The 26,693-nt window shown below is 35.5% G+C and overlaps 1 protein-coding gene across 1 annotated transcript in view; it reads left to right on the top strand.

Moving 5' to 3' along the window:
• Pcdh15 (protocadherin related 15) overlaps positions 1-26,693 on the top strand; it is a 586,560-nt gene that overhangs the window by 424,012 nt on the left and 135,855 nt on the right. The window contains exons 21-23 of the mRNA XM_051186893.1: positions 270-386; positions 20,861-21,001; positions 22,346-22,458. Coding sequence (XP_051042850.1) covers positions 270-386; positions 20,861-21,001; positions 22,346-22,458 — 371 coding nt within the window. The remainder of the gene's footprint in view (positions 1-269; positions 387-20,860; positions 21,002-22,345; positions 22,459-26,693) is intronic.

The following is a 26,693-nucleotide window of genomic DNA, read 5'->3' on the forward strand; positions in this document are numbered from 1 at the left end:
CTTCATGTTTTCAAAGGTTAGAATTTACATCAAATTCCAAGCATCATTTTGACTTTGAAAGCATGTAATATTCTAAGGGTGGTCTCCAGCTGATATCATAGACATTGACGTAGGGACCTGGATTCTCTGGAGTGTCAGTTGGGAAATAAATAGAAGTTTGAAGATGCAACTGACCATGGTAAATAGGTTGCATGACATAAAGAGCCAAATCAACATAACCATTTCCCTAATCTTGACTACAGCACCAAATTCTCATCACTATTTTGCAGGACATGAATGACTACCCTCCAGTATTTAGCAAACGCATCTACAAGGGGATGGTGGCTCCAGATGCTGTCAAGGGAACACCAATCACCTCTGTTTATGCTGAAGATGCAGATCCTCCTGTAAGTAAAGACATTGGTCAACAATCTGAGCTGAGTGAGAAAGTGCCAAGTTCTCAAGAAAGCCATGAGGCCTTTAGGACCCCTCCCCTCCTTTCGGGTGTTCTTACTTAATATCTACACAGCTACCTTGACCATTGATGACATGAGATAGGGTGAAGAAACACTTTCCACTTATATTTCAAAATTTTTATTACTTGTCAATCATTTATAATTAATGATAAAAAACATGCAAAACTGTTTGCATTTTGGAAATGTTCACTATCATGCAGGGTCTTTATTTAAGTTAAGTTTTATGTGGAAAAGATTCCACATTTATGCTTTTCTGTCTTATTTGTGCATGACCATTTAATAAGAAAATACTAAGTTCACATATAACATGAGACTTCATTTTTATAAACAGAAATCTCAGTGTTCTTTTCAAATATATTTAGAGGGTTTTTCTTTAGCCATGTAGCGCATTTACCTATTTCAAAACATCACAAATTGCCAATCAAGAGAGAGGGCTTTCAACTAACACATTATTACAACAGAAGTGAAGAAAATTTTCCTTAATGTTGTTAAATTATTACATTTGATACAACTTTAAAGTAATAACACAAATATAAAATGCTCTGTATAAAACATACCATGCTTTCCACTGTTATTTTTTTTTTTTATTTTCTGAACAGAATGTTAAAGATTTATATGTTTATTTTGAGTGAAATTGTGCTACTAATGGATTCCAGAAAACAGAAATAAACATTTTAAGCCATAATTGAAAAGTCAGAAAAAATTAAAGTCTTGAATCATAAGCTAGTAAAAAAGTATTTTAGTGCTAATATGCATAGTATTTCTAAACCAATTTTTACTTAATGAAAAGTCAATGGTGGTCATAAAATGTCAGTTCCAGCAGCGACAAGCTTTATGAAGTTTACTGTGACTATAACATCTGAACAAAAAGAATATGTTGACTTTGAAATCAACAGTTTGTATCTCAGGAGTACCTTCCCTGGGGCTCTAAAATATTTTTTGCAACTGGCTTGTGAAATAAGCAAAAGTTCATACCTGTGAACATGCCAATAGGAACAAGCACCCAGTTTACACTGTCCACTGTGACCCAAGAGCACACCCATAACAATGAGCACCTGCTCCAGCTGCCCACTATGCTATGTTTCTGCTGTCAAGAAACTCACAATCAGATGAGGTAGAACTACAGCTAGAAATTAGAACATGGTATGCTTCCTTAATGAAGAACATAGTTTAAGAGTGTAAGTGATGAGTAACCAAATGATTTTGTTCTTCTGTATGATGTACTCAAAGTTTTAGTGCATCTGCTTTTAGCATGCATGACTTTGGTACCTGATGGATAAGATCATCCTCATGAGGGTGAGAAATGATGCCTTGGCCAGTGGTCTACTCTATATGTTCTACTCTGTTGTTATCTTTCCTAAAAGAAGTATCTGACTTAAACCCTTGAAGTTGTCTTAAAAACTGTCCCAGGTCCACATTCCTGTGGAAGAAACTGGTAGTTTGCACCATTGCTTCTTTAGGGATTATTGAAGTATGTGATAGTTGATGATGATGATGATGATGACAATGACGATGACAATGACAATGATGATGATGATGACAGCTTTTCAGCAAGTAAAACAAAATAGATTCAGATCATCCCATTGGCTGAGGGTGTTGACTTCAGTACCTGCATTTGGGTACAAATTTCTGATTCGGGTTTCCACTCTTGAAAGATTAGCAATGTTTCATGGTAGCTATTATTTGGCGTTTAGCTTTTTAACTATTTCTACAGAATCCATACCACTGCAAAATAGTAACCCAAATCCAGGGATTTTTTTCAGAAGGAAAGTGTTGTATATGTAATTTTAAATTATTATAATTTTGTTCTTATACTTTGATGTTGGTTTCATAAAATCATATATTTAACAGATATACTTATCCAATACTTTTTTCCCTCTTGAGGTTATAAACATCCACCAATAGATAATAATTTTCATTTCCTATCTGGAGAGATTCTGTCAGTTTATCTGTGTCAGCACTTGAGGCTATTATTGCCTAATATAGAATTAAATGTTTATTTGGTAACCTCTGTTCTAAACCAAATTCTTCAATAGTAGGAAAGTCACTCCATTTTTATTCCCACGTACTCATTCAGTACATAATAATCAGCTATGAAACATTTGTGTGATGTAGTAAATAGATAAAGTAATGTTTATTTATGTGCTCTTCAGTGTTGGCAAATTTGGGGAACCTCAGAAATCTGACTACATATGATGTTCAGACGATTTACCATCTCCAAGAGTTAGGTCACTGGAAATCTGAAATTCAAGAAGGATGCATATGACTTCTCCTGTCTTAAGTATCATTGCTATTCATAAATGACTTTTATGTTTAGAGACTTACCACATCATTTGCAAGACATCATGTTTGATTTGAGTAAAGTGAGAACCACACATTTTAAACCATAAAGAAGTAACAGCAAACTGAAGTATCAAATGCAGAGATTGAGTGCAGTCTCAAAGCCAGAAAGAACAGTTTCTGAATATAAATTAAAAATTATAAAGTGCATGTTGTGCAAAATTAAAGTGCTCTGGAGGGAGGAGTAATCTGCCAGGACCCTGACACTGTTGGGATTTTCCCTTCCCCTCTACTGAGATTGCAGGATTGACTTATATGCTCACACAGAATTGAGAGACTATGGATTTCTGGGAGAAAAAAAAATGGTAACCTTTTCTTTCTGCTCATTAGGGACTTCTCACTTAAAACTCTCACAAAACAAAACTGTAAGTGTAATTTCTATTCATATATTTTGATTCTTTCTGAAACTTCGTATCAAAATCACACAGAATTCTGTTATAGGAAGGGTTATAAATTAACATATTATATAAAATTAAGCAGAAGCAGACACCCACAGCTAAACACTGAGCCGAACTCCTGGAATCCAGTTACAGAGAGGAAGGAGTGATGAGCAAAGGGGTCAAGGCCAGACTTGAGAAACCCACAGAAACAGCTGACCTGAACAAGGGGGAGCTCATGGACACCAGACAGATATCTGGGAAACCAGCATAGGACTGACCCAGCCCCCCTGAATGTGGGTGTCACTTGGAAGAACTAGGCAGTCTTTGGGGCCTCTGGTAGTGGATCAGGATTTACCCCTAGTATAGGACTTTGGGAGCCCATTCCACATGGAGGGATATTCTCTCAGTTTAGACACAAGGAGGATGGCTTGGGCCCTGCTTCAAATGATGTGACAGACTTTGAAGATCCCCCATGGAAGGCCTCACTCTCCCTGGGGAGCAGAATGGGGATGGGATGGGGATTGGGGGGGACAGGAGAGGAGGGAGGTGGAACTGGGATTGACATTTAAACAAGCTTATTTCAACCTGAAATTTAAAAAAAAAAAAAGAGAGAGAAAGAAACTGAGCTTTCAAAATTAAAGAAATAAAGTGAAAAAAAAAAAATAAAAGCATGGAAGCCCACAGAAACTCAACTCCTTAGTGTAATCTTCTCTTTCATGCATTTTAGGATTAGCAAGTTTCTCATTAAATGGGGCACTAATAAGAACATTCTTAATGCTAGCAATTCATAAATTTCCTTGTTTTCAAATAAATCATATTCTTAGAGAATTATAAAATAAAATCCCCATTAAAAGATTATATATCAATAGCAATTGGCTTAAAGTCTATTCCTGAACTGTAAATAGTCTTTCAATATTTCTTCAGAAGAAATAATGAGACAGTAGTCACCAATATATGAATTTTATATCTTTCTATGAATGATGTGAGACTTAACATTTCAGACAAGTCACCAAGGAGTTATTTTGTTCAGTGTTTATACAGATGTCTTTAACAGTTATCCTCACCATGCAGGGTACCTCTACAGGTCTCTGCTGTGGGGTAAGATGGCTATGTATTTGATTTCTATGATGAGTACCTTGTGTTTTATTAAAATGTTATGATGTCACCAGGAATGCCAGCAGATTTTGGTTCCCTGAGAAAGCTTATCTGTTGTTCTGTAGCATTTTATAGCCAGCGAGTTCATAAGAAGAATAATCCCATTTTGACCCATAACTTGGTATTTGCTTGCTCTGTATGCAGCACTAAATGTTGCCCAGAACCAGAAATGTTTTTACCTCTGCTTAGTGTGCTCATCTGTTCTTTTCCTTTGGTATCTTTACTGATCTATTTTTCATCACTCTTCATTTCCCAGCCTGTGTTGTAACACTGCATCGATTCACTTTATTGCCAACTATGCAGCAGAAGCCAACTGTGACTCCACAGTCTAGTGTATATGAGGCACACATAGCTCACAGGTTCTTTCCTTTATCCCAAAGCTGGACAGAGATGTAATCATGGTCAACTTGCACCATGAATGGCTTATAAACACTGAGATAATATGGCTCAGCCTATATCCCTTTGGTTTCAGAAACTTAATTAGATGGAAAGAAAGCATGAAATAAATGAAGATAGAGTTGTTAAATAACAGTGGGGTATAGTTATACTTGAAGGCAAAAAATGAGAAGGCAAGGAAAAATTTTATGAGACAGTATAAATATGTTTAATGTTTTGGAATGGTTTATTAGTGCATTTTAACTTTCTGGCTTTATGGCCTCTCTGGGCTTACATTATGTTATGTAGCATTATAATGATATGGTATAGCTAATGTATAATTAACTGTAAGTTACTAAAAACAATTATGTAATTACTATTACTTGTTATCAGTACTGTTTTAAGATGAAAATATCACTGGTCTCATTTAGAAACTAAGGTTAAAGAAGTATCTTTGGATAGTTTTTATTGAAAATACATTTTTTTCATACAATATATTCAGGTCACAGTTATCTTCCCTCATCAGCTTCCAAATCCTTCCTACCTCCCCACCTGGCCAATTTCATGCCCCGTTTCTTTTCCTCTTTAAAAAACAAACAGGCAAATAAATCAAAATGAACAAAATAAAGAAAAAGTACAAGAGAAATACAACACACAGGGACACACACACAAAAAAAAAAATTAAAACACATATTGTAAACCCTCATCTACAAGTGAAAGACCAGTAAGGTAAAAATTGTCAAACAAAACAATGAGACAAAAGTCTTCAAAAATAATGTTGAGTTCACTTAGTGTTTCCCATCTACTGCTGGGCATAGGCCTGAGCTTAAGTGTGGTTTGTATACCCAGTGAGACTCTATTGGAAAAACTATTTTTTTTTCTTTTTTATAAGTGGCTGTTAATTGGAGATAGCTTTCTTGGGTATGAATGTGTGTCCACTTCCATCTCTTAGCACTTGAGACCCCAGCTGGCTTGGACCTGTATAGACCCTGTACATGTTGCCAGAGTCTCTGTGAGTTCATGTGTGTGTCCCTACTGTTTGTTCTAGTAGACAGTGTTTCCTTAGTATCATCCTTTCCCTCTGATTCCTACAGTCTTTTTGCTTCCTCTTCTACAGAATTCCCTGAGCCCTGAGGAGAGGGTTTTGATGAAGATGTGTCACTTAGAACTGGAGTTTCCAAGGTCTCTCATTCTCTGCACAATGTCCAGTTGTAGGTCTCTGTATATTCATCTACTTCCAAAGGAAGCTTCTGTGACAGGGACTGAGTGAGACACTGATTGATAGGTATAAAAGAGTATCATTAGGGCATTTATGATCATTTAGCTACAAAACAGTCGTATTTGGTTTTCCCCTAGGTCCATGGCTTATCTAGTCTCATTTTCTTGGCTGTCCCAAGAAATGTCTGGCTTAGTCCTTCAATCTAATCAGATAGTGGTTGGTTATTCCCACAACTTTTATGCCACTTTCTCAATAGTGTATAATACAAACAATTCACCAATGTAGATCAAAGGGTTTGTAACTTTTTTGGGTGTTTAACTTTCTCCTCTGGTAGTGTGCAGAGACCTTCCACTACCATTAACATTAGCCCATAGGGGTGAAGGTTGGCCACCAGCTTATCTTCTCCAGTTCATAAGATATGTGTTATCTTCCATAACAGGGTCTCACCAGTGTGTGGAGAACAAACAATAGCCTTGGCAATAGACTGAGCTGTTTGGGGGTTTCCTTGTACCCTTTAGCCAACAACTCAATTAGATGTAAACTATTCCTGACAATGAAGGTTTCACTAGGTGGAAGGAGATATATAGCTGGGGCTCTGTCTCCCCTGTTATTTGACAGGTCCATTTAGATTTTTCTCATATATGTGTATATTTTGTGAATCTTCTACTATAGTAGATGCCCATATGACTCCTCAAATGGCGCTTAGTGTTAGCTGTCCTTCCCCATATTCTCTCCTGTTGCTCATCTTACGTCCACCACTCCATTCTTCATGCAGCCTATTCACAACTGCATATTCTATTTCCTCCTTCCCTCACCACAAACCCTTACTCTACACCTGACCTCTGTAGTTATATGGATCACAGCATGTCTATCATTTGATTAAAAGTTAACATGAATACATACATATTTATCTTTTGGGGTCTGGGTTTCCTCACATGGTGTGAGCTTTTTTTCTTTCCTAGCTCCATCCATTTACCTGCAAATTCATTGTTTTAGCAGCTAAATCAAATTCTGTTGTGTGAATGTACCACATTGTCTTTATCCATTCATCTATTGATGGACATCTAGACTGTTTCAATTTCTGGTTATTATGAATAGAGCATCAATTAATATAGATGAACAAGAGTATCTGTAGTATGATATGTGGTCCTTTCAGTGCATACATGGGTGATATAACTGGATCTTGGTGTATATTCATTCCCAGGTTATGAAAGGGCTGCCATACTGATTTTCAATGTAGCTGTACCAGTTTGCAATCCTGCCTGCAATAGATGAGTCTTTTCCTTTTCCCTACATCCTCTCCAGGATGATTTGCCATTTGTTCTGTTGTTGTTGTTTGTTTGTGTTTTTATCTTGACCATTATGACTGGTATAAGACAAAATCCCAAAATAGTTTTTATGTGCATTTCCCTGATGGGAGATGTTATTCTGTAAATATGTTTCTTGTATTGGTTAATGAACAAAGCTCTGTTGGCCAATAGGAAAGAAAGACAGGCCGGACTAGGAGACTAGGAGGAGAGAGGAAGTAGCAGGGAGGGGATCCACGATGGAGGATGGAGAGAGAAGAATGCCAGCCCTTCTCTCCGGTAAGATAAGACCACGTGGAAGTACTTAGATTAATAGAAATGGGTTTGTATTTAAGACAGAGCTAGCCGATAAGAAACTAGTAACTGGCCAACAGAATTATATATTAATACAGAGTCTCTGTGTATTATTTGGGACTGGCGCCATAGTGGGCCCAGGCCGGCAGGGGGTGGGACAGGGAAACAACTCATAATATAATGGTGTCCAATGCAGACTGAAGAACTTCCACTTAAAACTTAACAATAGCTTTAAAAACAGGATTTTAGAAACAAAGGAAAAGAGACAAGCAAGGCTTCTTGGTAATGGCATTTTTCTCAGTTGTACTCTGCTTTGCTAGAGATAAGCAAAAATTTGCATGGCTCCCTTAAGGGAGGTTTCCTGACTCAGCTTAAGTGGCAAAAAACCTCAAGACATTTAAAGAGTTCTGCTAACAATTCAATGGTGTATATGAGAGCTGGCAATGGCAGAGACCCATCTCCAAGCTGGCAGCATGCTGCTGGATGGCAGTGTAGACCAAGGTAGTGCGCACAGCTCTCAGTTCTGAAGGTAAAAGTACCCGCTGCCATCTTTGATAGACCACGGCTAAAACAGCTGTGGCTTTCATTTTAGCAATGTTGTTGTTTACCAGATAAAGCCAGAAAAAGATAAATATTTATAGTAAAAACAGATTCACATTAAGAAAAACCGCTAAAGGTTTACAGTGTGTTTTAAAATATACATAGGCTTGGGAGAGAAAAAGAATAAATGGTTTTAAAAAGACAGAGAGTAGCTAGGTGTGGTAGCACATACCTTTAATTCTAGCACTCGGGAGACAGAAGCAGGCAGATCTCTGTGATTACAAAGTAAAACTGGTATGCAGAGTTAATTCCAGGACAGATAAAAGTTACACAGAGAAACCCTGTCTCAAAAAATGAAAAAAATAGAAGTAGAAGAAAGAGAGTAATAAAAAGGCCATATAAAGATGGAAAGCACGGAGAGAATCTGGATACTGTATGGTATTATATCATCTGTGTATCACTTAATGGCTGAGGATATAACAACTGTTAATATAAATGCTGCTGAATTAATTCAATATACATACATACATACATACATGTATATATATGTATGTATGTATGTATGTATATTGAATTTCATGCTTTGACTCCAAAATTTAAATCTAAGGACAGGTTACTGGGGAAAAGGATTTCTATTTTTGTTTCCACAGAAAATAAAAAGCTGTGGATTCCTTCCAGACTAACATGGTTTGATCAAGCCAGACTCCCTGAAACAGTGTCCCAGGTGATCTAACATTCAAAACAGCTTGAACAAGGCAGCCTTGCAGACTACAGCCAGGATTTCTGCATCTTCTTAGGATCCCCATGACAGCGCCCCCTACCTGCAGGAAGCAGTTTGGAAAGAACGAAGCCCAAATTCCCAAATATTGTCTATATATGTTTGTTTTCGTTTAAATGGGGTTGGTTATAAATGGTTAATGACCACAACCAATCCCTTTTTAAAGGTAAAAATAGGATTATGGTATAGCTACAAATACTTTGTTTTGAAATGGATTTAAATTTATTGATTCAATTTAAGGTCAATTTTGTGATATGTATATTTCCTCTCTTGTTTAGGTATTGTGTTTATATAGCTCATTTAGAAACGTAATGTATAGTTTAGTACAGATTATAGTTAATTACCTATGACAGTCAAAACTTAGAGTTAAGTTAGTTAGGATTTCTAGATATACAGAGATTTTTTTGAGATGGATAGACATTCTTCAAACCTTTCAAAGACCTACAGAATATGGCATTTAAAATGGTTTAGGGTTTTTCTTAACAATGAGGCAAAACTGCTCCTGAAAATACCACCTGCATCAGAAAGGAAGATGGACATCGAAGAAAAGTGTTATGAAGTTTACTTCCTATATGGCAAGAAAAGCCATTTGAACAAGATACTGTTCTTGTCTGGACTATTTGACTTTATGCTGTATAAGTTGGACATGCAGGACCCAAAGAAAAGTGACTGCTGATACAAGATGGACATTGGTACAGGATTCTTGCTTAATCAAAGAGTGCTAGATAGTCTGCAGGACACAGAGAAAAATGACTGACAAACTGCCAATACAGATGGACAGTTTAAACTTTCCTGCTTTGGGAGTCTGCCAGACCCACTATGGCCTATAGGATGAAGATGGAACATTATAGAAGAACTTCAGGTGACTGACCAGGTAGTAAGATATCTCTGTCATTTCTAGATTTTATATACTATCCTTCTGTGGTCTTTGATGGAGTTGAAGATAGATAGTTATTGTTTTAGTTTTCCTTAGTTAAGATTAAAGATAAATTACATATAAGGCTTTAGACTCACAAAGATAGGATAGGTGATGGAATATTTTCTTTAAATCTTGCTAAATGTTAATGGACTAAATATTGTTAACTGTGATTCTATTTGATAACTGTTGTGTGATGTATTTTGCTATGCTAATTTTAAAACCCTTCTTATAATTTTGACAGAAAAGAGGAGATGATGGGAGATGTCGTTGTGTAAATATGTTTCTTTTATTGGTTAATGAATAAAGCAATGTTGGCCAATAGGAAAGCAAGATAGGTGGAACTAGGAGATGAGGTGGAGAGAGGAAGTAGTAGGGAGGAGACCCAAGATGGAGGACAGAGAGAAGAATGCCAGCCCTTCTCTCCGGTAAGATGAGACCACATGGAAATACTTAGATTAATAGAAATGGGTTAATCATTAAGACAGAGCCAGCCAATAAGAAACATTAGAAACAGGCCACCAGCTTTATATCTAATACAGTGTCTCTGTGTGTGTTATTAGGGGATGGTATGGCAGTGGGACCAGACTGGCTGCGGAAAAAACCTGCTCCTAACATTTCCCTGATAGCTAGAGATATTTAACATTTCTTAAAGTGTTTTCTAGACATTTGCATTTCATTTTTTATGAATTATCTATTTACATCTATAGCCCATTTTTATTTGGGTTGTTTTTCTTGGTGTTGTTTTCTTAGTTCTGTATATATTTCAATATTAAACATCTATCTGATGTGTAATTATAAAGGTATTTTCTCATAAGGTAGGCCGATGCTTAGTTTGAGTGATGGTGTCATCAGTTATACAGAAGCAGTTGAGCTTCAGAAGGTCCTATTTATTAAAATTTTTAGTGCCTTTGTTTTTGCTGATCAGTTCAGAAAGTCTTTGCCTATGCAAATGAGTTCAAGACTATTCCCCACTTTCTCTTCAATCACATTCAGTGTATATAACCTTACGTTGAAGTCTTTATCCATTTAGAGTTGGGTTTTGTGCAGAGTGATAAATATGTGAGTATATTTTCATCGTCTACATTTAGTCATCCAAGTTGATCACCACCATTTGTTGAAGATGCTGTCTTTTTCCCAGAGTGTATTTCTAGCTTCTTTATCAAAAATCAGGTATCCCTGTGTTTGTGGATTTATGTCTGGGTCTCCAATTACATCACATGTAATTTTATCAGTTAAATCAATCTTATTTACTTTCTCCAAGAATAAGCTCTTCATTGCATTGATTCTTTGTGCTTTTATTTATGTTTTATTTATTTCATTCCTGACTTTGATTTTTTCTTACTGTCTACTACTTTTGGCTATTATTTCCTTTTGTTGCTGTAAAGATTTCAGATGTGTAGTTAAATGACTAATATGAGATCTCTTCAGATTTTTTTATATAGGTACTTAAGTGCTATGTACTCGCCTCTTATAACTGCTTTCAAAGTTTGGATATGTTATATTTTCATTGTCATTCAATTCTCAAAGTTTTTAATTACTTTCTTGATTTGTATTGACCCATTTCTTCATTTAGTAGTGAGTTGTTCAGTTTTTATGAGTTTGTAAGCTTTCTGTTATTTCTGTTGTTTTGATATCTAACTTTAATCTGTAATCTGTGCTGTGCAGATGGGAGATAGGATGTTGTTTCAATATTCCTATAGTTGTTGAGACTTTCTTTACATCTGAGTATGGGGTCAATTAAAAATAACACCTCACGATGCAGTTCACATCAACCCTTTTCTTCTTATAGAAACAAACCCTGTGGACCAAGGTCACAACACAAAGTGCCTTTCCCTGAGCACTTTAGGTTTCACTCATGGGTTTCCATTTAGGATGCTTTATTCTCAGCATCTTTTCAGAAGAAAAGGGAGCAGGCATTCTGAAAGAGATACTTCAGCTCCTTGTGACCAGGATTCTTGGCTTTAATTGGCTATGAAGGCAATGGTAACTCAGCTCTGCTGTTGTCCATATAGTACCTTTCCAAAATACATTAGAGAATGGACAGATATATGTATGTAATATGTTTTGATCCTGCTTTAGGCAGTAAGTTGGGATTTTTAAAACTAAAGGGAATCATATGAATGCAGGTAGAAGAAATTAGCAGGAAAAATATGTTCACAAGTTGCAGAGTCCAGAACATTCATGAATTTACATAACATGATTTCAATGATGTTTGGTTAAATAATGTAAGTTATAAGAAAGGTAGCCTAAAATCTGTCTTTAGATGTTCTTTTGTAGACCTCAAATCTGGAAGATGGTTTGTGAGAATCAGTTTATTATTTAGAAAATAAAAGTTACTAAAGAAATAAATGGTAATATTAAAAATCAAAGATACCTATTATGACAGATTATTCTGTAACTTTCTATAAAACACAATAAATAAATTCAGAAGAAAGATTGGTTACCATATCCTTCAATTTAGAAAATCAAATTGGCAATTCAAATAGAGACAGCAAAAATATGTAAAGGCCATTCAGGAAGATGAATAATAGGTATTGGAAATGAAGTTGAAGATTACAAGGTACTAAAGGCACACTCAAATGTCAATCCAGAGTTCCAGCTGTGATGGTGAAGGTAGTTGTAGAAAAAGCTGCTAAAAAAATGTGCATAGAACAGTTGCTTTGATCTGAAGTCATGATGACTCAGCTGCCTTTCAGGACCATTGATGGCTGAATTGGGCGAAAACTCCAGAAGAAACCTAAGACAATAAACAGAGACCTAAGAATTTTCAGAGTAAAACTTAAAGCCAGCATTGAATTCATTCTCTAAGACACAGACACCCTAGAGAAATTTCTATAGAAAAGACTGAAAGGATAGAGGAGGAAATTGCCTATGCTTCTGAGCAGATTCAAGACATCCAATGACTGACGAGGCAGAGTCTACTGACAGAATGCAACCTGCATGAGAACCACTGTTCTGTGGATTGACAGTTCACTGGCAAACCACCTTGGGTCCCCATGGTGCTTCGGTCACTTTCCTTCAGTTATTTGACAGCACAACTTTCATACCTGGCTCAGTTTTTTTGTTTGTTTGTTTTTGTTTTTGTTTTTTCTATTAGTGTTTTTATTTTTCAGGAATGACTTTAAGTTTCAGATATAGATCTTAAATGAATTTTGATAAATTTACCTCTAAATATCCTACCTACACTTCTCAAATTTTTTGTTTGTTTTGTGCTAAACTGCTTACAGAAAGTTTGAATATCAGGTTATTCTGAGATGATCACATGCTTAACTCCATTTTATGTGTGTGAGTGAGCCCCATCCTTTTACATACTGGCCCTTTCATTGCTAAGTAGTATATCTTGTTGCACCTTTTCTTAGCTGAGGATAGACACTGGTTTCATTCATATATATATATATATATATATATATATATATATATATATATATGGGGTTTTATTTTATTGGCAGATAGAAAACATAATTTGACAAGCTATTAGAGCCTTCCAATATTTTCTCCTTAACATTATATGAGTATGATCCCTATTATTTTATGTTAAAGTTATATAAAGCCAAGATAGTTTTATTATTGTGTTTGTATTTTGTTTTTACCTGTCTACTGGAAATAATCTACACACTAGTAATTAGATATTGATTCCCATGTTAATATTGCCTTATATTTATGGCTCCTTATACACTAGCTTGAGTGTTCATTAAATCAAAAAAGTTTTCCGGGGCTTCCAGAAAATGGGTTTTGCATGAACGTCATCAACTCAGCATAGGCCCCCAACAGTTGCTGCATTTATTTAACTACTGTGTCCTTCGATTCTTACATGTAGAAAACAATAAACGCACTCAACTGAAACTTGTACCTTGTGAACATCAGCTCCCCATTTTCCTCCCCTCTGTCTCTGTCAACTTTTGTTCTCTTCTCTGTTTCTTTGACTATTTTAGAATCTTAATGCAAATAAAATTAGGTAATATTTCCCCTTTTTATATTCCTCATGCAGGAAGGGTTAAGTAATCTTTTCCTTTATTAATTTAACTGCTTTGGAGCTGCATCATGACCTTAAAGTGGATTCCCATTGTTACAAATGGCAGGATTTCTTTTTTCTGTTGGTGGTGCATGCCTTTAATCCCAGCACTTGGGAGGTAGAGGCAGATGGATCTCTGTAAGGTCAAGGCCAGCCTTGTCTACAGAGCTAGTTCCAGGACAGGCTCCAAAGCAATATGGAACAACCATTTCTCAGAAAAAAAAAAGATTATGAGATTATGTATGTGTATACTTGGCAACTTTTCCACTATACACATATACTTTGTCATTGTACATATAGAACATGTCTTTACAGACTTTTCCACCGGTACACACCTAGGCTGTTTCTATAATTTGAATACAGTAATAGTTCCAGTGAACATAGGCTGGAAATATTCCTGAGAGACCTATTTCAAACCTCATGACGGCAGCAGTAGTAGAAATACATGATTTTTAAATTTACTTTTAGTTTTTATTGATATATATGTGTGTGAGCTTATGACACATGTGTGTGCCCATGTAGGCCAGAAAAGGATGTTCTAAAACTGAAGCTATAGGCAGTTGTGAGCCACCAGACTTGGGTGCTAGGAGTGAAACTTGGGCCTTGAGAAGAGCAACAAGTACTCTCACCCACTGAGCTATCTCTCCTGTCTCAAAAGTTCCTGTTTATCATTTAAAAGTAGGAAGATTTCAGAGGAGCACAAAGAGGATCTCAAATGATCCACTCAGGTCCAGGTTCAACCTCTGGGTAATTGATCAGTTTTGTAAGAGAACTAAGGGACTTTGTTATTTTTTAGTCTAGCAAATGTGTCAAAATTAGGCAAGTCATATAACACTGTTATTTTATGCCTTGAGGGTATTTTTCCCCTCTAATAAGCATATTTTCCAAGAACTTAAGTGGTAAATAATCTCAAAGAACTGTTTCTTAGGACTTTAATAGCTATAGTCATACTACAACTGCATACATACTACTTATATGACATGTGACATGAAGAACCCTCCTATCAGAGTGCTGTATTACATACATTCAGGAATAATGAAAAAGAAAAACAGATCTTTGGGGTAAATTGAGTTTGATCCATTTTTCCTTTTTATTGTTTTATTGATATAATATTTTATTAGAATTACAAAAATAATTGACAAAATTAAGATAATGAAAAGATACTAACCACTTTTTAGTAATTCCTTGTGTTAATTCATGCTTGGAAGATGAATTATAATTGTATGTCAATTACAGGTATGCAGTAAAACAATGCTGTTTTCAAAGTCTCTTGAAGAAAGAGTTTTTGAAACCATGCCAGGAAGAAAAAAATTTCATGTATCTGAAAAACAAATTACTTAGTATTTAAATTTAATGATAATGTGTTTAGTATTTCCTGATATAAAGTGATGACATTATTATAAAGGAAGTTATGTGAGTCTGAGTAATTACTTGTTAACTATGTATTTTAAAAATAACTAAATGAGATGTCCTGTGATAGTAAGAATCTAATTGACCCATTACAGTCTCATTGAAATTCCTCATGTTTGTATGTTTGCAGCATCTTTTACACAGATCTGCAATTGCCATCTGTACTAATTAAATATATTTTCACCATAATTAAGTCAAAACATATTACATTTAACCCATAAGAATCAAAGTCTAAAATAAAAAAAATGTACTAATAACAGATAATTGAAATTGCTTATAATTTCTTCATATAAATTTATATTTACTTTACTATTTTTAATGATTTCTGCCTTATGGTATGGAATTATATTGACCTGTAATTTCTAAGAAAACCATACCATAAGTGCCATCATGATAAGATTCTTATATCTGGGCCCATAGGCTATAGAGTATATCATATCACACTGTCAGCATATCTATAATAAATGAAACTCATAGTAATCTGTCCATAGTAATGCAGGCTTATAGATGTTGAGTTTAGCAGACAGAAAGTATTTCAGAGTTAATGTCATCTCTTTTTCATTTTAGAATATGAAATTAAATTTTGCATATTGTCTCTTGGTTATTGTTTGTTTTATTTCCATGGGAGATTTTCACTGAATACCTTGTCTGATGAAGCAATTTATATTGAGAGCGAAATTTTCCTGGAAAATGTAAGAAAACATAAAATGCACAAGTAAAATACATACTATAACCAGAGTGTTGCCCAAAATAATGAAGTTTTTTTTTTTTTTTAGATATTTTTAAAGTTCAAACTGATGTGGCTATATAGTGACCTATATATAGGGTATGTGTAGATGTGTATAATTTATCACTTTGAGTTTGAATTTTAAAATTACTTACCAGGTCAAACTCAACATATAGTATGATTACTACACTCTATGAATCAGAATATATTTTGGGTCTCTGGGTATTTGTGTCTATAGAGTATGGAATAAGACCTAAATTACATAAGTAATTAAGTGGGGTCCCTGTAACAGCACCACATCCTTATTCCTCATCACCGAAGAAATTATCACCGAAGAAATTTCAGTAAATGGTTTTTATCTATGTATTATCTATCATCACTCTTTAACCCAGAGTGAATCTCATGAGCATAGAATAAGCACAAAGAAAGTTGTCTGTCTGTCTGTCTCTCATTATCCCCGTCATCTTCAGAAATGGTTGTAAGGAGCTATGGATGGGAGTATGTGAACAGATATTAGTGGACAGAAAAACCATAAGCACATAAAGTGTAACATAAATGGAGATGAGAGCCATAACAATTTTTAAATTAAAAAAAAAAGTTTTAAAAAAGAGGTTTTAAGTGAGGCATAATGGTACATGTCTGTGATCTTACCACATGAAAACTAGTTTATGAGCGGTTTTTAGTATACTATAGGCAGAATGTGAACTAATGTTGGTTAAAAAAAATGTGCCATAAATTTGCTTTCTATCATTATGACAACCTGGAAGTTATGCTTCCCAACACCTTGGGACTATCCCAGCATCGACTTCTTTCCCAAGCAAGTTTTATAGAATGTTTTCCCATGTTATTCATGTGTTAGAGGGATATTGCCTTCAAGATATCATAATTATTAAGTGAGGTTCATGTCTAAAGATCATTTTAAATATAAAATATGTATAATAATTTTGCTATTTAAATAAGGAGAACTCTGGAAATTAATTCATATTTAAAACCTCGGTTTTATCATTGTAAGATATGAATGGTTATGCTAACTCCTAGGTCTATTTTAGATGTGAATATGAGAATAAGTATAACACACCCTCGGGACTAATTGCTAAAACTGATGTCAGCATCATTAAGAAGCAAACAGCATTGTCATTGCATTAAAAATATGCACAAACTGCACAGACCTGATGTAGTTTCCAATAAGTGTGCCTCTTTCCCCATACTGCATCCCCTCAGCCTCTCAGGAAATTGATAGCTCACATGGAAAATTATAATGGAAGTGATAACTCCTCAACTTCTCCCAAGAATTCAATAGTTTTGTGTATTTCTAAAATGCTGAAATAAGTAAATATTTAAATATCTATCAGAATGCTTTAGCATGATGGACACCGTTAACCCTTAATTGTCTATTTCATTTATTCTGCCAAATGCTTGTTGAATGCATGTGGAGGTAGAATATCCTTCAAGGTGTTCCAACACAGTCACTGCTCTTGTGAATACAATACTCTTGCATTATTGTGCATGTGGTAAATAGTATGCATATTGCATTGATGTTGCTAATTTTATTGCACACCAGTTCACATCGGTAAATAGTATAGATATTGTTTTATTACTATGACCACAATAAATGACAGAACCATCTCAAAAATGGGGATGAATCTTATGGTTTCAGGGGTTTTAGTTTGTCATGGCAGGCAGTGCAGTTGGAGAAGTGTAGATCAAGGGAATGGGAACATGAAAGAAACTGATCTCATTATCATGGCAGACAAGGTATCAGAGAATGAAGCAGGGGTAACAGAAATGTATAATATTCAAGGAGATTCTCACAGTGACTTTCTTCCATGAGTGAAGTTATAACTCCTTACTCTACAGACTCTCTAAATATAGCCAACAGCCTGAAACAAATGCATTTAAGACCTCAGTCTGTAGGGAAATTTCATGTGCAGAGCATAATATTCTGCCTCTGTCACCCAAAAGCTCACAGCCACCTCATAATACAAACAAATTCAGTCTGTCTGTAAGAATCCCCATAATCTTAAAATTTCCAACAGTGCTCTGGGTACAAAGACATGTGCCTTTAATCCCAGCACCCAGGAGGTACAGATAAGAGGATCTCTGAATGTCTGAGAACAGCAAGCCCTGAATAGCAAGTTCCAGGTCATCCAGGCCTAAATTGAGATAATTGGTCTGAAAACATAATAACAATAAAATATAACAGCATTAAAAAGTTTACAACAAAGCAAAGTCACAGCCGTGGGCCTCTTATGAAATGATGATGGTGATGATGATGATAAAATTATATTCTTTCAGTAATTAGCAAGAAATACATGAACCAAGTGGATGATGTAAGCTCTTTTGCCAACTCAAATTGTAGCTGTTCATCCTCTTACTATGGCTACAGTGGTCTCTGGGTGCCAGTGTGTGAAATGGACAAAATGCTTTGTAAACATAGCGTTCACCAGTACTCCATTTCAAAGCAAAGTTCAAAATGAATTTGCTGTCTTAAACACTATAGCCTGCAATGGGGGAGTCTCTCCCCTTCCTGAAATGGTGACAGGACATACTTTCTATTATCCCTGCATTTAGTCTCTTTTTAGTGGTACATCACACTTAAAAATCCTTTTTGAAGTGAGGAAGCATTGTAGGAGACAGAGGGGTCAAGGGCATCACAAGAAAACCCAAGAAACAACTCTTGGGCTCTTAGGATATCACAGAATCTGAACAAACAAACAAGGAGCCTACATGTTACCAATCTAGGCCATCTACATATATGTAACAGTTGTGCTGCTTGGTCTATTTGTGGAACTCATAACAGTGGGAGTGGGGGCTGTCCATAAGACTTTGGTTAGCTATTGGATGCCTGTTCCTCACACTGGATTGCTTTTCCCAGCCTTAATAAAAAGGGAGGTGCTTAGTCTTACCACGATTTGATATGCCATTCTTTGTTGATACCCATAGGAGGCCTGCCGTTTTCTGAATAGACACAAAGGAGGAGTGGATTGGGAAGAGGGGTGGAAGGGAGGTAGGGGAAGGAGAGAAGTGAGGGGAAGCTACGGTCTGGATGTAGAATAATAAATAATAAATAAATTACATTTAAGACATCTCTGACTTCCTTGTCTACCCCTTTTAAAGAACTCATTTTCAACTAATCTTCCTGCTTTGTTCTTTGCTCACTTCTCACTGTAGGCCTAATTACTGGAAATAAGCAGTAACCATGTCACAGAGAAGATGCTATGCTGTCATAAAATTCAATCTACTAGGGTAATGAGTCTTTATGTTTTGGTTCTTCCTCACTCAGTATTTTAAGACATTGGAAGAATACAACACCAATAGTCTAGTCTAATAACAATGCCTATTCTCCTCTGAAACTTCACATGCACAGTATTCTATGCATTTGCATTGCCATTCTGGTTTTCTTAGATCCCACCAGAGTCACCAGTTAAGCTCATCTGATAGCATTTTCTGGCTTTTATATCTCTAAATACTTGCAAATTCTTCGTGTAAACAAGTTCCAAAGGTCCAAATCCATGTACTCTTTGTACATTGATTACCAGCACATTACTGTCACAAACCACCTCAAATAGCAACTTCAAAAAAGAATTCATTCTGAGTCATGGTTTAAAAGTATTTACTCCTTAATTCATTGTCCCAATGTGCTTTCTACACATGGCAGAAAAAAGGCTGCATATGTCACAGTAGGCCAAAGAAAGAGAGCAAGAGAAAAATAGTGATTTCAAAGACAACATCCCCAAGGCCAATGTCTACCAGCTAGACCCACCATCTAAAGCTCCCATAGCCTCTCAAAATTATGCTGCAATTTGGGAACTAATATTTTAAAAAATGAGCCTGTATGGATATTTAATATTTAAACTATTACAATAAATAAACAGAAATATATGAAACAATTCCAGGTAGGATTGATGAATAACAATAGCTCAGGGGTACAACTTAAACAGAACCAGGGAATCATGAATGCAAATTCAAAAAGTTCAAGTCTGTCAAACTGGTGTTTCATGAATAAAACAAAGTTGTCCAAGCATAAATAACAATAACTTGTAAGGGAAAAATAGTGATTTCAAATTAGGTAGGACAAAATGAGACATTTTCAAGATCTTCTATCCCCATGTGAGGAGTCTGGATTTGTGTGTTTGATGGAAAGCTCGAGAGAATGACTTCTCTCTCCCTTGTGTGGTTTTTGGTTTGTTTGTTTGTTTGTTTGTTTGTTTGTTTGTTTGACACCGGGTCTTTCTGGAACTCACCATGCAGCACAGGTTAGCCTCTGAAGTCATAGTGTTTTCTTTGAACTCACAAGCACTGAGATTGCCGGTGTGAGCCACCACTCCCAGCTGAGATTGTTTATATTTTGAAGACAATTTTAATAGAATGGAAGCAGTGAGCAGATCAGTGTCCAATACAGAAAAGGGTAGCTATAAAAGATGGTATAAAATTGGAATATGAGTTTTCCACAGAAGTCATGACTATAGTTATGGGTGGTTGTAGATTATTAGTGGGTAGAGAGACCTGTGAACATTCTCAGCTTCATATTATATGCCCTTTTGTAATGGTGCAGCCATTTAGCTGCAAATGCACATTAACTAAAAGAAACCAACATTCTGGATCTATGTGAGCATAATTAAAAGTGAAACAACTGTGGCAGAAAATAAAATATTCACAGACAGTGGGTGTTTAGGGAAGCAGACAAGATGTGGAATGAAAGGAAAGATGGCTGTGGCAATACTCTAATATTTCCCCTCATGAAAATCATTTTACCAAAGCCTAATTGTAACATACTTTATTGATTAGGGTTGAATTGTTCACAAAAAGAAATACTCTGTCACAATTTTAACACAGTCCATGGAACCATGGCACTTTTTCTTTCCTACAAAGCCATTTATTGTAAAAGTCAGCTTATTTCAACTAGTGTTCTTTGCTTCCATCCTGATAGATCAATTGCTTCATTTCAGGGTTTGCCTGCAAGTCGGGTGAGGTATAGAGTAGATGATGTGCAGTTTCCATATCCTGCCAGTATTTTTGATGTAGAGGAAGATTCTGGAAGAGTAATAACTCGTGTCAATCTTAATGAAGAGCCTACAACAATTTTTAAGGTCAGTGTGCCATTTTCTTTGTGACATCTATTTGACAATTAGCACTGAGGGTTTTGCTTAACAGTTGTCACTATGATTTGATTTTCTTTGTGTTTTTCACCTCTTTAGTTTTTAAAAAATCATTTCTCATTGAAATTTGGAAATTATACTTTAAATAAAAGAATTACTCCATATTTGTATATGTTTGTAAGAAGTAGATGCTACCACTTGATCTTATAATGAGAGTCTATGACTTACAATAATTATGATAGTCATTCTGTACTCAATTATACACTATCCACACCAATCAACACAAGTAATAGCTCTTATCCTAATGGCTATATGGTATCATGCTGTGGCAGAAAATACATTACATTTTTCTTTGTGTTTCTAATTCTACAATAGTAGATCAGTTGCTACTATATTTTTATAGCAAGCAACTCTGTTGTTCTGAAATGACTTTTAGGAATGTCATTGTATACCTGCTTACAAGCATAAGTGCCCACAAGTATAATTGCAGAAGCAAAATCACATATTCTTGACAGATAATGATTCTAAAAAATTTGAAGAAAAATACCCATTAACCTAAACTGAGTTATTTTGCATTAATAACCTATAATTTTCATAAGAATGTACATCTCTGTGAAAATGTTTGGCATGCCTTAACATAAATATTACAGCACTTCTTTGTGTATTATGGTTATTAAGAGAAACTACCAATTAATATTGCAATAATAATACATAGATATTACCTCATGAAACTAAAACTTTTCAGTTTATATATTTGAGCAAATCTCATTGTGTAGTGTATGGTCTTGGTTTTAAATGGATTAATTGTTTTAAGAGATTTCATAATAAAGTATTAACTATAAAGGTTGTCAATTTTATTCTCTAAAAAGAAACATTTCTACTCTTTAACTTCTGAGAAAATTCACTGGAAAAAGTAATATTTATATAAGTAGGCTAATTATCATTTTGCTGTTAATACAACTAGAGTTAACACCTTTTAGTGTGTTGATGTTACAAAAGTCTTTTTTATAGGCAGCATTGACTGTAGAAATCCATTTATAATTATATAGAACATCATCCATATACTCTATAAGAAGTTGTTTCTTTTTCTTAATAGCATTAGTAACTATTTTGATTTTTTTTATTCTGGCTAATAAAAATGACATTACATAGATAAATGTTTATGAAGAGTAAAGGATAATGTGCCTATTCTGTCTCTCTCCTTGAAGGGAATAGAAAAACGATTATTTCTTCCCGCAACTGGAACCAGGAACAAAATAGCAAAATCTGTGATGCCATCTGTATTGGCATTTTCTCCTTTTCATAATCTGTATGTGGATCTTTTCCCTTTTTTAGCTGGTGGTTGTGGCATTTGATGATGGCGAGCCTGTGATGTCCAGCAGTGCTACCGTGAGAATTCTCGTCTTACATCCTGGAGAGATCCCACGTTTCACCCAAGAGGAATATAGGTATGAATTTCTATAAGGTCTTAAAACAATGAGCTCTTAATGTGCTTTAGAGGCACTCTCAAAATTGATCTGAGTTTACCAATAATATTGGCTTTCAACTCCAGCTTGATTTTAATATTAGAGTGAAACCTTTGAAGATAGATAATTATGAACAACTGTTTAGTATGAAGTACTTTAGCAATGCTTCAGTGAATAACTGATCCTTTGTAAATGATGAAGTTTTGTTGAAATATAATCATATAGTTCTAAGTCATTAATGAACCCAGTGGTGAAAAATGGATGTTTAGTTCTCACTGTTGCCAGTACAACATGACCTCACTTTTGATGTATGATCTACAGCAACACTTATAGCAAGGATACTTTCAATTTATCAAGTGACAAGAAAATAATTCAGGAAAACCAATGAACTGAGACAGTCTATGGAAAGTTGGAGATTGTTAGAAATATCTTGCAGGTCAGAATTCTCTTTCATATGATCTTACAATGGCACTAAACGAACATGTCCTAGAATTCCTTTTTATTGTCATGGTGTCTAGCCATCCAAGACTCTCTGGGGCACCAACATCATCAGGAACAGATGCCTACCTAGTCGTTCTTAGAAATGTCTTCTTGCTGTGTCTGCAGATGGCAAAGAAAGTCAGCTCTTTGTGCCCTTTCATTATGTGGTCACAAACATGTATGTACACAAAGATGATGTTATACACACATACACACACACACACACACACACACACACACACACAGAGAGTTTATAATTCTGTTGCCATTAGAAATCTATACTCTTCTTGAGCCTTAATCAAGCTTTGCTTGAAGAAGACACAGCATGGTTTCCTAAGAATCATACACACACACACACACACACACACACACACACACACACACACACACACACACACACACCTGTACTAGCAGGGAACAAGCCAAGCTCCAAGCTGGGGCCCAGAGAAAGGGCTTGGGCTCCTTTGGGTAGAAGCCTGAAGCTCTGAGGCCAAGGTCATGATGATAAGAATCTGGATATTGTTCATTTATCTTTCATTTCTCTATGTCCTTGTTCAATACTAACTTTGAAAAACACAAATGTTTTGCTCAGTAAATAATTTAGCATTTCCTACTGTGCCTGAATATAAATACCAACTACAAATACATTTTATTATTAAAAGTATTAACATAGAGAACAAAAAATTGCCAATTATCTGGTGCTATAATCAAAAGCAATCATAAGACCTCTAAGAGGTTTCTGACCTTCAAGAACTTTCTAAAGTTCCAAAGTCACTCTGATTGTGTCAACTCCATGTTATTCTGATCAGAAAGGGGATTTAGCCATCTTGTAACTTAATGGTTATGGATAGACTCTTACATAAGAGTCAGTGTTACTGTTGAAATGGAGTCAGTAGAATTTGGTACTGAAAGAGATGGTCTTGCTTTCTACCAGATACCCAGGACATTTGGAAAACAAAAGACAAATATGCGAATATGAGCTAAAGGCATTGCTTTGGTGATTTATGCCAATATCTGCATCGAAGCACTTAGATAATGTGCTTCATAAACCTTAAGTGGCTGGCTCCTCAGCACTTTCTCCAGCTTTGTTGATTTGGGACATGCTCATAGCAGTGTTTCTGGACTCCCCCAAATCCTTTGTACTTTCATGAGCATAAAGACAAACTGTTTCCTAAGTCCACTTACTATGAGAAGCCACACAACAGAGCTATACTTTTGGAAATAAAATGTGGTGCTGAATGGTCTTTACCATATGTTGGCCTCGTGGAACCTTTCCAGCCAGGAATACCTGAAACACAGAATAAACCCAGGGCAACCCTGTCAGCAATCTGTTGACGAAAGTAGAAACACAAGATAAGAAATGTACAATTCTTGGGCTGGAGAGATGGCTCAGCCATTAAAGGCTAGGCTCACAACCAAAAATATAAGAAGTTTACGATTCTGTCTTGTGCCATTTCAGATTATACAAACTGATACTATATTGATTTGAAAGAACTCAACACATAATTAATCATCCTAAAAGTCATTCTCATTCATGCTGCAACATTTTTTTGTGTGTTTTTCCTTCTTTTGAAAGCATTGTCTACAAGGAAGATTCTTGTCATTATATTTTCAGTCACTAGCTTTGGCAATGTTCTAATGCAGTTGCGGACTACTTTAATGAAAGTGAGTTTTAATGAGTCCACCAGGCCCAAGATGAATAGGTATTTATTAGGGAAGCACTTGCACAAATATGAGTAAATAACCACCTCACTCTTTCTGCTCCAGAAGATGTAGTCTCTCTCTGCCCTTCCAATGCTCCCCACAACCTAAGAGAGCATGAGCCAGCCGCTCCTCCACCTTATAATTGGTCACATCTACACCTGAAACCACACCCAAAAGATGTGGCCACCACCACAAGTTCAATTGGCAAGGCAAGATGTCACTTCACTTGTCCATTCTGGTTGCTTTCTGGTACAGAACCATGATGTGTAAGATGCTTAAGGCCTGGAAGATGCCTTGCATTGGTATCACTCCTGATGCCAGAAAACACAAACCCATTTCCCAAAATTTGGCTGGACCTGACAGTTTATTATTTGGTTTAACTGAAATCCTTGCTATAAGGTTAAATATGCTGGGTATTTTTATTTTCCTTTTTATTATTCTGTGCATATATTTGTGATGGAGGAAGCACATATGTCTCTGTGTGTGTGTGTACAAATTTATGAATTCAGTCCTCTTCTCTCATTTCCTGGTGGGCTTTAGGAACCAAACTCAAGTCCTCAGGCTTACAAAGTGAATATTTTTCCCCATTGAGACAACTCACTGGCCTAAACCATCTAGATCTTTCACCTGCCCCTTTTAATCTTGAAACCAATGTGAAGATTAGGAAGTTGTTCATACATCAATACTATAGTGATTAGATCATTTTCTTAGATTTTTTTCTGATTCATTCCTCTTGAGGCCATCATCCACTTCCTTATTGACCTCCTCTTCCAAGTAGTATGACTAAAACTGAGTTTAAAGTGTTATATGAGAAAAAATGACATAACACCCTACTGGAAATTATTGGTAGGTATCTTGACATGGTTTGAGCAGTTAAAAAATGAAAACTCCATATAATTGTTATTGTTATTAATGTAGAATGTGTACATAAATTAACATGTATTAAATATATCCAATTTACTCATTTTATTTTAATATGCAAGCATATAAATAATTCCTACTTTAATATATATATTTAAAATCTATATTAATATCCATTACATTTCTATTTGTTTTCCTTAAAACTTTACCTAATTAATCATAAACATATTGAAATTATCTCATATATCAAAATAGTAAAGTCCTGCAACAATAAATTACCACATTTATCATGATACTTAGAAAGCAACAATCTCATTAGAGGAAATTCCCATGTGAGAGGATTGGAAGAGAATAGGGGTCAAGCTGGGGAAATTTAAGAGAAATATATACAATGAACCCAAGTTAAGAGACAGGGAATATTAGGCCAAAACATTGCAACATTCCAAACTTTATTGTCACATTGAAATGAGTACCATTTCACTTAAGTGAGTGTCTACATGACAGTCAGGTGGTTCATAGGTTATAGTACAAGCCTCCCATCTCTGTGTCTCTGCTGTCCTCATCATTAACTGCAGTTTGGTGAGGAACACATGACTTTCACACAAATACCACATAAAATTCCATAGTGTAACACTTAACATATGGTCCAGATGTATCTCCTCTGGCTGTTGCCTCAAGATGCAACCTAAACAACCATCTTCATATTGAATGAGAGGGTTCTTGTCTTTCATTATTTAGAATCTCTTGGGAAGTTATTACATCATCGTGAAAATTAATTTAACATGTTTCTCCATTACCCTATGCAAGAATACTAAAAATCCTGTTGGTAGTTAAGGTTGGATGGTTATCTGAGAATGGATTGGCTTTTGTAGGTCAAATGTGTTAGCACCCTGAAGAATGACATTTGATCTTCATCTGAGGGTGGCAGACTGAATCAAGTACACACTGGAATTCACTTGCCTTCAGGTTGAGAGTAAATATCATGGAAAGGTCAATATGTCTAAGACAGACTCATGCAGTCTAAATGTGAATATTGATTTTGGGTGGAAAATGCAGTGTCTTACTCCATTTATTGAAAAATTAGTCAAAAGCAATTATTTTAAAATTTTCCAAAAAATACTGTGTGTGTGTGTGTGTGTGTGTTTGTGTGTGTGTGTGTGTGTGTGTGTGTG

The sequence above is a fragment of the Phodopus roborovskii genome, unplaced genomic scaffold (genome assembly GCF_943737965.1).
Source record: "Phodopus roborovskii unplaced genomic scaffold, PHOROB, whole genome shotgun sequence".
Classification (NCBI taxonomy): Eukaryota; Metazoa; Chordata; class Mammalia; order Rodentia; family Cricetidae; genus Phodopus; species Phodopus roborovskii.